At 37.6% G+C, this 12,550-nt stretch overlaps 1 protein-coding gene across 6 annotated transcripts in view; it reads left to right on the top strand.

Moving 5' to 3' along the window:
• Positions 1-12,550, top strand: part of Znf451 (zinc finger protein 451) — a 68,674-nt gene that overhangs the window by 14,026 nt on the left and 42,098 nt on the right. Inside the window, exon 3 of one of the 6 annotated variants that reach the window (XM_074081825.1) lies at positions 10,487-10,529. The exons of 4 other annotated variants lie outside the window; for them this stretch is intronic. In XM_074081825.1, the coding sequence (XP_073937926.1) occupies positions 10,487-10,529 (43 nt within the window). Of the gene's footprint in view, positions 1-10,414; positions 10,530-12,550 lie in introns of all 6 variants that reach the window. One more of the 6 variants, XM_074081826.1, reaches the window with a different exon arrangement.

Below are 12,550 nucleotides of genomic sequence, written 5' to 3'. Positions count from 1 at the left end.
GTTTTCTTTATAGCACTGTTGATTGATTTCAGAAAGTTGTATAGTGTTTATTTCCTTACTCCTTATTTAACATCACAGAAATTCCTTTTAGCTTTTAGTTATTGGCCAGTTTTCTTGGCATCAAGTTTGTTTTGCTTTCTCTCTGTAGATTCTAGATTTTCTGATTAAGCTATTTGTCTCTTTTCTAGTCTTGTTCTTAGCCATGGTAACACAACTTACATTTGATAAGTGAATGTGTTTTACTTGGTTAGAAAAAGCAAGGACATTTTTACAAAAGCAGTAAATTTCCTGACACTTTATGTACATATATATATATTTGTATATATCTATATGTATAAGATTGTGAAAGCTTCCTTATCAGTATAATTATATTTCAACTTTGTCTTTTTAAAAAACTGTGTGGCAGCTTATTAGTATAATTCCACTTATTTACTTAGCCTCAAAATGTTATTTTGAGGGATGTATAAACTCTTTTAGGCTACTCAGATACTGTTTAGCACCACACTAATAGTTTTCTGAATTTTACCTAAGTGACCTGATTGATATAATGTCCCTAAGGGCCTGATACATCCAGGATAACCTCTCAGGTATTGTGAACAAGGAGGTTGGAAAAGACAAACTCCGTAATCCTTCTAGCTGTAAAATTGGACACTGATATGGGTAGCATAGAGTTAAGCAACACATTTATTCTTCTTGAAGATAAAATTAATTGGGATTTTGATGAAGGCCTGAAATTATGGCTTGGATCTTTTTAGAAATAATTTAAAGATCGCAATAACAGAAAACTTTCTTTTTTAATGTGAGGCATATTTTGCCCCAGTCTTGCACTATTTTGGTTCTCTTGTCCTTTGAAATTTACTATGATGTGCTTAACGTTAGTGGCTAGACCAGTGTAATTGTTGCATCTTACACATGTCATTCAGTTGGCCAGTCATATTCCGTATGGTTTTTAGGGGGTACACAAACCAGTTCTTATTTTTTTTCACTTAGAATACACAGGAGTTGGTTACCAGTTATCTGATAACTACTTTATTGAATGTAGTCTTTCACTGATTTTTTTCCTACATACAGTTTTGTAAATCATTAAAATTTATGGAATGTCCCTTCCAGGGTAAGTGATGAGACTGTTGTTTTATTAAATCTCTTCCCCCTTATTAATGGGATATTTTTATACTTTTTTGTCTTTTTATTTGTCTGACTTTATTGTAATGAAAACTTTTACAGTAATGCCTGGTAACATTGAAATTAGAAATTATGTTTGTTTCCTGTGGGATATATCTGGGAATGGTCACAGTCCAGTCAGAGTTATTATAATTATTCTTTACATAGATCTCTCCTTCTCCTTTATACAATACCTCTTTCTAAAAGGATGTCTGATCTTCCTTCAGTCTCTTTGATGTTGATTATATTTTTTATTCTGCCAGTGTGTACTAGCCAGGATTTTGATGTGGCTTTGTATTTGTATATTGAAATACCATCTTAAGAATTACTGTACCAGATTTTCGATTTCTCCCTAATGTCCTTTTTGAAAAACATACATAGCCAGTCCAGGCTCAAAGTGTTTCCTGGCTCCTGAACTTTTAACAATTTTTGATGCCTTCATGTTTAATGGCAGTATTATCTCATTTCTGCATAATCAAACAAATCTATTATTTACATATTTGTGACAAATTTCATCTTATACAAATGTTCTATAGCACAGCTCTTAAAGTTAGCCAGTTGTCTTTAGGTCTTAAGGGCTTTACTGGTTTTATTGAGGTAACTGACTATTCCAAATGGTTTATTGGATTTTCTGATGACTCGTCAAGAGTTCTCAGGTTTCTTTTAGGACTTTGAAGATCTCTCAAGTTATATTATTTTTACTATTCTTGAGTATATTCCTTGGTAGAAGTGAAAGTAAATGTTTTATATTTGGTAATACCTAAATATTTCTGCTTTGACCTTAGAATGCTTCAAGTATTACTGTGTTATGGATTCTGTTAGTGGTCTTTTTGTAAGATCATACACTGTTTTTTCCCCATCAAGTAGCATGTACTTTTCTGTTTTCTTTCATTACCCATAAAAGTGGCTCAATCTCAGCATTCAGTTTTAAGGGCTACAATTAGAACTCTTACTTTCATCTGTGATGAAATCGTTCACATTACTTTGATTCATAATGTAGTTGTGTATTAAATAACTATTACATGTATGGTTTCTATGTACTTCTTTTAATTGGTGAGGCAGCAGTGATGTGGATGGTAGAATAAAAACATTACCTGAAGTCATTAAACAGTTGTAAGATTTCAATTCCTTTTTTTTTTTTAACTCAGGGTCTCATACTTGCTAAGCAGACACTCTACCACTTCAACCACCAGCCCTTTGTGTTGGGTATTTTCGAGGTAGGGTCTCACAAGCTGTTTCTCTGAGCTGTGTAAGTAGTCTCATTTCCATTCTTAACCAAGATACTTCCCGTGTATTGATATTTAACGACTTGTAACAGTTTCTATCTATTTGGAAAGGCCTTGGAACCACCTTGAAAGCCTTGTTTGTTAACTTCTTGCCTGGGAAGGAAATAGAAGAACCTATATCCACTAGACACTCCTGAGATAGAAGTCCATCCTTGTTTTGTAGGTAAGGAAGTGAAACAAGGAGTCTGAAGCACCTTGCTTAGGTTGTGCTGGCGAGCTTCCCTTAGACGTCTTTCAGTCTCAGTGCAGTATTGTACTTGACAGCCTCCAAGGTCTGCTCAGGTGTGACCTGACACTCATTTCAGATGTGCTGCTCTTTCTTCACTGAACTTTCTGTCTGTGGGTGTACTCTCTCCCTCTTGTTACTTGGTATCTTCATTTCTGATTATTCTGTCATTGAGGTTTCATTGTGCTGAACTATGGTTATTCTTGATTAATAGTGACTTCTGTTTTGCTTACTGTTTATTTGTTGTATTCATCTTCAGCATTGATCATGTTAGTCATTCTTATGACTTGCCTTTTTCTTTGGTCTGCCTTTTTTGTTTGCTACATTCATTTTGTTCAGATACACACCAAGCTGGCATCTTGAGGGTATCGGCTTAATTGAAGGAAAGTGGAATGGTGCCTTGATCTCAGTATCAGCAAGTCACTTATGCTCTGAGCCTCACTTTCCCTGCTCTCAAAGGGATAATACCTGGAAATACCTAGAAAAACACCAAAGCTCAACTCAGCTTTCCTTTTTTAATTTTATATTGTTGTGCTATTTATCTCCACATTCTTAGATTTCTTATAACTGGATGCTGTTGGGTATAGACAGATACATACATTTTAAAATGCAAAGTAGCACATAATTGTTCATTTCATGCCATCTGGCAATGCTCCCCCTTTTTACAGTGACTTACAGATTAAGTCAAGGAAAGACATATTTAAAGTCTCTTTTCTCAAGTACAAGCTAAGAAATAAGAAAATAATAAGAGAGGTAGAATGAAGAGCCAGGGTGTGTAGGCATGTATGTATGATTTCTGATGGATGATGTTTGTATTTATGTTGGGAAGAATCTTTTTTCACTTGTCAGACATTTTTTTCAATACTGGATTTGTGCAGGCAGGCACTGAGGAAGGTCTGAGAACACTAGGGGTTAATAAGAGACAGTGTATTCTCTTAAGAAAGACAAACACCAGTACAGTGTAATAACCCTCTGTTTAGAGAAGTGCCTAAGATGATATTGGAACCAAAAAGAGGGTCATTTAGAAGGGTCAGGGAAGCTTTTCTTATTAAGTGCTTGAGGTGCGTTTTGGAGGAGGAGTAATGAATTAGTTGGTCTGGTAGAGACACAGGAGCCAGGCATTAAGGTGAAAGAAAGAAGTGTGTACAAAGGTAGCACATGATGAGTTGTGTCTGGTTTCAGATTTATAAGGAGTAGCTTTTGGGTGGGCAGAAATGAAAGCAATTAAGGATATGTTACCCATGGAAATGTATTGGCTCTTACATATTCAAAGGATACTAAGTCTGTAACCATTACTTGTAACATTACAGAAGTAGTCTAAAAGGACTGAGGTGTGACTCAAGTGGTAGAGTGCTTGTCTAGGCTTGCTAGCAAGAGTGAAGCCCTGGGTTCAAATCCCAGTACTACAAAAAATAAAAAGTAGTCTAAAACTTGATCTATACTACAGTCCACTATGGACATTGAGAGCAGTTTACTTCTTTTTTTCCCTGAACTGAACCCAAGGAGGGTTCTTAACAGTGCACCTCTGACTAAGGGCAGCTTACCCTCTGAGAGAGAACTGAAGGCTGGTCCAGAACAAGATTGAAGATGAACAGGATAGCCTGCTTCTGTGGAATGTGGCGTCCAGAACAGGACAGCTGCTTCATTGGGGTGTGGAGCCCACTGTGAATGTGCAGTTGCATGCTTCAGGGCCACCTTGTGGTGGTGCCTTCTTCAGTGTAGTGGGGTTCATTTCCTTCTGTGTTGACTTCTGGGTAATTTCTGGGTGGACTTGGGGAAAAATGAAGAAATTTATAAGAATGTTATTGCAATGACATTTGGAGGTATTGTCTTGGAACTGTGAACCTGTGCCAGTGTCTGCAGCAGCCCTCAAACACATTTTCTCAACTTTCTGTTTGTTTTTTGAAGTTTCTTTCCTTGTTGTTTTGCCGTTACATTTTCCCTCCCTCCCTCCCTCCCTCCCTGCCTGCCTGCCTGCCTGCCTGCCTACCCTCCTTCCTTCCTTCCCTCTTCCTCCCTCCCTGCCTCTTCCTCCTTTCCCTCTCTTCCCTCCTGTGCCAGAGGCAGTGCAGTGACACTGGGGTTAAAAAGTAACTCCTCATTGTTACATCGTCATATTCAGAGAAATTTATAAATTCTCTTAAGTTCCAAAGTTGTATAATTTTTTTTTTTTTCAGTGTGTGTGTCCTGATGGAGAATCAGTCTCTTTCTTAGAGGATTTTACAGAAAGAAATACTGCTAGTTTACTCAAGACAATACAGTAAGAATGTTATTTAATAGTTTGGTGGTACTAGCCTTCGTAACTGAATAAAGTACTTTACAGAATGGGGTGTATGTGTGTAACTTTGTTCATATAAAATGGATGTTCTCTGTTCTTCGTATTTGTAAATGACAAACGGGCGGGAGGAAGATTGCTTTGTAAAGAGGGTTTCCTGGTTCCAACATTTTGCTGTTGGAGATAGTAAATAAATACTGTTTTGCTGAGTTCATATTTTCTTTATGTGTATGCAAATTTCAGTCCAACTAGGGAGTTAAGCTTTAAAATCAGTAATAATAAAAAAGACTTTGAAATGCATTTGTTTCAGAAATTCTTCCCAGCCAAGTGACACTAGTCAGATAGATTTACAGAGTTAATCTGTTAATACTTCGGCCTTAGAGTCCATGACATAGAAGATGAGGATAATGAAGGAAATGGTCATCTTCCCTCTGGCTAAGCAGTGCTAGCTGACCTTGAGGGAGATGGAACAACAATAAGTGAACCTCTGCTGTGGGTTGTTGTGTGTGTGTCTTTACTTATTAGTGACTTCAGTAGCCAGAAAGCCTTCAGTCCACCAGATAGGACACTGGGCTGTTGTGGTCACTTTTATGGGTAGTGCATGTCTTGCAGAGTGCTGTCTTCCCAAGTTCCGTCACCCTGTTTAGGGGATAGAGCAGTTGTTCCATTTCCCATAGTGGCCTGGTGAATATGTTCTTTTGTAGTCCCATTAAAGTAACTATTTAGAGGATGCAAAATTAATCCTTTTTTGTTAGTTACTCAAGAACTAAAAATGCCTTTTAGAAGTGAATAATAGTAATTTAAAAATATACATCACTACTTCATCATTGAACAGCCACCAAATAATGCTGCAGACTACTGTAAAATAATTTCACATGTAAAGCCTTGCTTTTTTCAATACTGTGTTGATAGAAATTGCTTTACAAAAGCAGAACCACTCCTTTAAATCTGTGTTTCCTTTGAATTGATCTTGGCAGATATTTCTAAGTCATCTTACTGCTGGTTATAGCAGTAAGAAATGACTTAGGCTCAACTTTTGGGTGAGAAGCTGTATGAGGTGAAAGTGAAAGTGATCAGGTGTGGGGGTGCATGTCTGTAATCCCAACACTTGGAGGCAGCAGGATCAGAGAGTGAGCCAGGTTGGGTTACATAGTGAGACCTTACTTGGAAGAAGGGGGGGCGGTGGGGAACATACCTGCCTACATTTAATATTTGAGAAAATACAAGTATGGGATCCTCTTATAAAAGTTCTTAATAAAACATATTTTAGATCCAGTTTTCTCAGCATTCAGTAACAAGGGCAGTTCTTTTTATGTATATAGCCAAGTTGGCCTGGAATTCACAACCTTCCTGGCTCAGCCTGATTGCTGGGGTTATAGGCCTGCATCATCACTCCTGGTTTTCAAGGCTAGTTCTTAAGTACCAAAGAAGAGTTGGCAAGTGTATGACACTTAGCTTCCTAAATCATAATATACTTCAGGATTGAGTGTACATGTTTTTCAACAAGTAGGTATTTGTAGATGAATTTTAAAAGCTCACCTTGAAGTCATTTATGTATGTGGTTAATTTGAAACTAGTTAGGTGGAAATTTAGTTTTAGTAAAATATAGCTGGGTGAGATGACTCAAGCCTGTAATCCTAGCTACTTAGAGGATTGAGGTTCAAGACCAGCCTAGGGCAAAGAGCTCTCAATTCCATCTCAACCTGTAGCTAGGTATAGTGGTGTGTACCTGTCATCCCCAGCTACTTGGAAGGCACAAACAGGCAGAATGGGAGACCCTATCTCAAAAATAACCAACACAAAAAGGGCTGATGAAGTGGCTGAAGTGGTAGAGCCTCTGCCTAGCAAGTGTGAAGCCAAGTTCAACCCCCTAGTACCACCAAAAAAAAGATCCTTTTGTGACATAGCTTAATTTAGAATAAATTTGTTAAGCTTACAAGAGAACATACTTTTTTGATGGGAAAAGTTGAGAATACTGCTTCCTGCATTTATATTCTAGACTGGAATGGAGGAAGGTCAGGTCAAAGCTGCATAAGCTAATTTTAAGTTTCAGCTTTTAATTTGATTATGTATGCTTTTAATATTTAAAATAGTAAGTTAGTGCATATTCTGGAGGTATTTTGAAAAAGCACAGCTGAGCTGGATGTGGTATACCATGGCTGTAGGTCCACCTGTTTGGGAAGCTGTAGCAGGATTACTTGATCCCAGCCTGGATAACATCACGACACTCCATTTTTTTGGAAATAAAAACAAAAAATTTAAACACTGGTGAACTAAAGCACATAAGTAAGGAAAAATAACACCAACATGTTAGCCAAATACTTTTTGCTTTAAAGTGATAATGGTATTTGACCTCATTACTGGAAAAACATTTCCCCAGTAATTGGCAGTAAGCTTATAGAACCAGCCTACAGAGTCTACATGATTTACCTTGGGTTGGAGATGTATCTCTTATTAAAGCACCTGCCTAGTAAGTGCAGTGCCCTGAGTTCAAACTCTATTACCTGACACTTGCTGTGTTGCCTAGGCAGGTCTGCAGTGCATGAGCTCAATCAGTCCTCCTACCTTAGCCTCCCCAGTAGCTGAGACCACAGGTGTGTAGTCATCACACCCAGCCGTCTTTTCATTTTTGTTTTGAAGTTAGTGTATGTTAATCGTACAAATAATTGGTTTTATTTTGACATTTTCATATATGTATATAAGTACTTTGGTCATATTCATCTCCCTTATCCTGTTTTGTCCACCTTCCCACCTCCTGCTGGTCCCCACCTCTTCCCAAATGGTCTCCCTTCTACTTTCATGTCTTTTTTAAATTCTAGATTCCACGTATAAGAGAAAACATACTTGTCTTTCTGAGTCTGACTTGTTTCACTTAGCACTGTGATCTCCAGTTCCATCCATTTTCCTGCAAATGACATCATTTCCTTCTTTATGGCTGAATAGTACTGCATTGTATGTGGATATAGGCCACATTTTCTTTATCAGTTTCTGTGTTGATGGGCATCTAGCCTGATTCTGTAGCTGGCTGTTATGAATAGTGCAGCAATCAGCAAGTGTGTACAGGTGTGCATGGTATGTTGGCTGGTTCCCTATACTCAGTGGTATAGCAGGATCATGCAGTAGTTCTTCCCCCGACCTAGGGGTGTGGAACTGCAGTTTGAACCCAGGGTTTCATGTTTGCAAAGCAGGTGCTCTACCACTTCCAGTCCATTTTGCTCTGGTTATTTTGGGGACAGGATCTCCTGAACTATTTGCCCTAGCCGGCGTTGAACCACAGTCGTCCTGATCGCAGCCTCTCAAGTAGCTAGGGTGACAGGTGTGAGCCACCAGTGCCCAGCATATTTTTGGTTTTTTGAGGAACCTCCATGATGATTTCCACAGCAGTTTTACTAATTTACATTCCCACAGTGGGAATCCTTGTCAGCATTTGTTTTTGTTTTCTTGATGATAGCCATTCTGACTGGGGTGAGATGGAATCTCAGTGTTGTTTTTTTTTTGTTTTGTTTTTATTTATTTATTTTTTAAATTATTCATATGTGCATACAAGGCTTGGGTCATTTCTCCCCCCTGCCCCACCCCCTCCCTCTCCCCCCCACCCCCTCAATACCCAGCAGAAACTATTTTGCCCTTATTTCTAATTTTGTTGTAGAGAGAGTATAAATAATAATGGGAAGGAACAAGGGTTTTTGCTGGTTGAGATAAGGATAGCTATACAGGGCATTGACTCACATTTGCCTATCCCTGAGGCTAAGGATGTCAAAAACCTTTTTTTTTTTTCACATGTATTTATTGGTCTTTTGTATTTCTTTTGAAGGAAATCTTTGTTCATTAAATTTGATTGACAAGTGAAAGCAGTCATTATTTTGGTGAAAATTTTTAGTGAAATTCTCACTGGACATGTGACCACTGATGATCTCTTACCAGGATTTAAGTTTATGGTCTGCAGTGGTTTCTAGTGACCTGGCTAGTAATCTGCAGCAGAAAGAACAAGGGCAGTGCAAGCTGCTTTGCCATGATACTGAGTTTGTTATGGGCAACTAACTGGCTTCACACTTGTAAATTGTAAAATGATAATGACCTGGATGCTAGTTGGCTTTTTAAAAATGCCCCTGGGCTGAGGATGTAGCCTAGAGGTAAAAACAGAAAACAACTCAGATTTGGGCACGCGCCTGTAACACCAGCACTGAGGGAGGCTAATGCAGCAGAGTTCAAGACCAGCCTGGGCTATCTACCAAGACCCTGTTTCAAAACATAATAAAATGCCCTTACTTTTGTCTGGTTTTCCTCCTCCCTCTCCCCGGTTTTTTTTTTTTACTCAACCAGTACTACTGCTATTTCAGTCCTGATGTTATAACAGAAGCCCCTCTTTCCTGCCCATATTACACCCTACTTCTAGGCTTGTAGTTTTTACTGTAACTCTATCAAGGTACATTAAAAGGTAAACATTGTTCTTTATTTGGATCCTGTATAGACATACATTTCATGAACGTGTAGAATTGTTTTAATCAGTGTCCTGATTCTGATGATTGTTTCTAGGACGCAGCCCAGATTTGCTTTGTATATATTTTTCCCCAAGTTTTAAATGAAAGATGTATAGAAGTATATTTAAGAAATTAAGAATTTCAAAGTGACTAAACTAGAGTCTGCTTCTTAACCTCTTGGCTTTATGATGTCTTCCTTAATTTTGTGCAGTTGTGGGTATGGAAGAAAACTGATGCACAGTGATCTAAAATGGGTAAACTAGGTAGCCATTAATTACTGCCTATAATCCCAGCTACTCAGTAAGCTGGGCAGGAGGATCGCAAGAGCAAGGCTAGCCTGGGCAATATAGTGAGAACGTGATAGGCTGTAGCTCGTGGTGGAACAGTTAACCTAGTATGTGCAAGACTTCTGAGTTGTGTATACATGTGTGTATATGAACAGAGATGCCTTATCAGCAGTATTTTTCTCATGCTTCTCCTGAGAGATAACAGTGAATTGATACCTTATCAGTTGTCAGTATGGACTGTATTGTTTGAGGTAGGCTCTTGCTGTGTAGCCTAGGCTGGCCTGGGACTCACGATCCTCCTTTCTCAAGTGCTAGGGTTACAAGCATGAACCACTACCTTCATGAGCTCTTTAACATTACAATGTATCTTATAAAGAAGTTAGTCCTGTATTTCAAAAAGGGTGATCCTGGAGAGCTGCTAAGATTCCTGATCCTAAAAAAAGCTTAAAGCTTATTGTTCAGAGCCAATTGGTTCTAGTTTAGGAAATTACATATCTGAATGCCTGACTTCTCTTAGAAAATTCCAAGAACATAGGTGATGGACTCTGGGAAGATGGTGTATGTGGCAAATCCAGCATGAGAAGGGCATCCTGGAATTCCATTTTATGATTTTGTGTTAGATTACAGTTCAGCATTCTGATACTTAGGGACTGATCGGATTCCCAGTCCTAAAAATTGAATGGCCTCTTTTATCTTAGTTTTGTAGGAAACATTTAAAGTACTTCCATCTATCCTGAAATCAGTTCACTTTCTATCCATATTCCTAACAGTACACAGATTGGGTTCTTCAGTTGGATTGGTAACAAAGTGATGGTAAGTTTGCTTTCCTTTATACTCTGATAATTTAAAATTTGTTTCTGTATGTTTAATTATTTGGGTTACCTGCTATTACTGCTTGCTGTGTGATCAGGGGTTTCAGTGACTTATGGGTAAATTTCCTAATCAATGATCCCTTTTTTTTCCCCAGTACAATATGTTTTCCCAGAACATCTTTCCATAGAAGAGTGTAATTCTGTCAGGTCTAGAGCCTACTCCTCACTGTGTATCACTAGCAGTGGAAATTTGAGAAATTTGGCTTTTTAAGGAAACAGTGACAGTATTCATTGATAACTGTGACTCATGCCTAGTTTTAACCAGGAGTCCCTCCTGATTTTTGTGGTACTGGGCCTCAGTCATGCTGGGCTGGTACTCTACCACTGAGCCTTGACCCTGGCCCTAACTAGCAACTTTGACTCTCAAACCCAAGATTTTTGGTGGAAAAACAAACTATGGCTGTCATAATCATAATCTGTTTCATATACTTACCCTTCTCTCAGTTAAAGAGAAAAATCCCTTTAAAAGCACATCCATATTCTCTATTTTAAAGTGGTTGCAAAATTGACCAAGGTTTCAAATCGAGGTGTTTGCTTTCTCCAGACAACTGTTCCATTTTCTCTTGGCCCAGCAGATTGCCTCCCAAATATGCTTTCAATATAGGTAGCCAGAATTCCTTTTTTCTTTTTTTTTTTTTCCAAGAAAAATTACTTTCTTTTTAAGAAGGAAGCAAACTTCATCCTTAGCGGGGAAGGAGAAATTTACTACACTCAGTTCCCAGTGTCTTCTCTTTAGCCTCATGGCTTGTGGGTCTTTTCAGCTTTTCTAAGTAAAGGAAGATGATACACAGATGAGTAGAGTTAGTTAGAAATTTAAAAGGCACCTTTATATTATGGTAAAGCTATATAGTTAAAGAAAATACAATCTATATAGGCTGTGAATGGCTATGACAATTCCAACAAGTTTTACTTATTTGACCTTCAAAAGGCAGTGGTCATGATGAATGTTTAAAGAGAAATACTAGTTTTCCTGATTTAATCATTGTATCATACACTGATTACATACATGTATCAAATATAGCGTACTCCATAAATATGTAAAATTATGTTTCTGTTTAAAAATACTTTCAAATAAAAAATAGGTAATTGTCTTGGGCTGAAGAGTAATTTTAGAATGATGTTGAAGAGATATAAATAAACAACTTAGCATTATGATTATGTTGTGATGGTATCTTGAGTATAGTTTGAAGATAGTAAAAGTTTTGAGAATGAGCATATTACTAAAATTTTTCCATTGAATATATAATTGCTGTTTCTGATTTTAATTTACATTTAGCTTTGCATCCAGGATATATCTATAAGTTAGAATATAAAAGAGAGAATCATTAAGTGTGCCTTATAGTAATTTTAAGAGAATACTATGTAGAACTTTATGAATGAGTGCAGCTTAAGAAGTAATTCATAATGGTTTTAGTTTATGAAGTAGGAAAAAGTTAAATGATCCTAGAACCATCAGAACTTGGCTGTCTTCTTGTTCACATGAGAAATTACACACAGAGACAGAAATACCATTTCTCATCTTTGACACTCTCATGACTGCATAAGTGGCTTAATGTTTGAGTGGGTTTGGTGTAAGAGTAGTGACTTGAAATATCTAATTGTGATGATATTGCAATTTTCTGTAGCTTGTGGTCTTCAGATTATTTTAGGCATCGGATACTGATTTGCTTAGGAATATCAGCCACCTTGTTGGAGAATGGAGAATGGAGAATTCTTTCCTTCTCTTGTTTATTTTTTTGAGACAGAATTTCTCTCTATAGGCCAGGCTGTCCTGGGACTCAAAATCTTCCTGTCTCAGCCTCCATAATGCTGGGATTACAGATGTGCACCATACTTTTGTTTTGTAGGTAAAGAATTTATATCTTGCCCATGTATGCTGTATTAATGTAATCTCGGTTTACCAAGTTTTCCAAGCATTACTTTTGCTAGAGTTTAAACATAAAAAAATGTAATCTTTTCTCA

This window comes from Castor canadensis, chromosome 8 (genome assembly GCF_047511655.1).
Source record: "Castor canadensis chromosome 8, mCasCan1.hap1v2, whole genome shotgun sequence".
Classification (NCBI taxonomy): Eukaryota; Metazoa; Chordata; class Mammalia; order Rodentia; family Castoridae; genus Castor; species Castor canadensis.
This window is presented reverse-complemented; position numbering and strand designations above follow the sequence as displayed.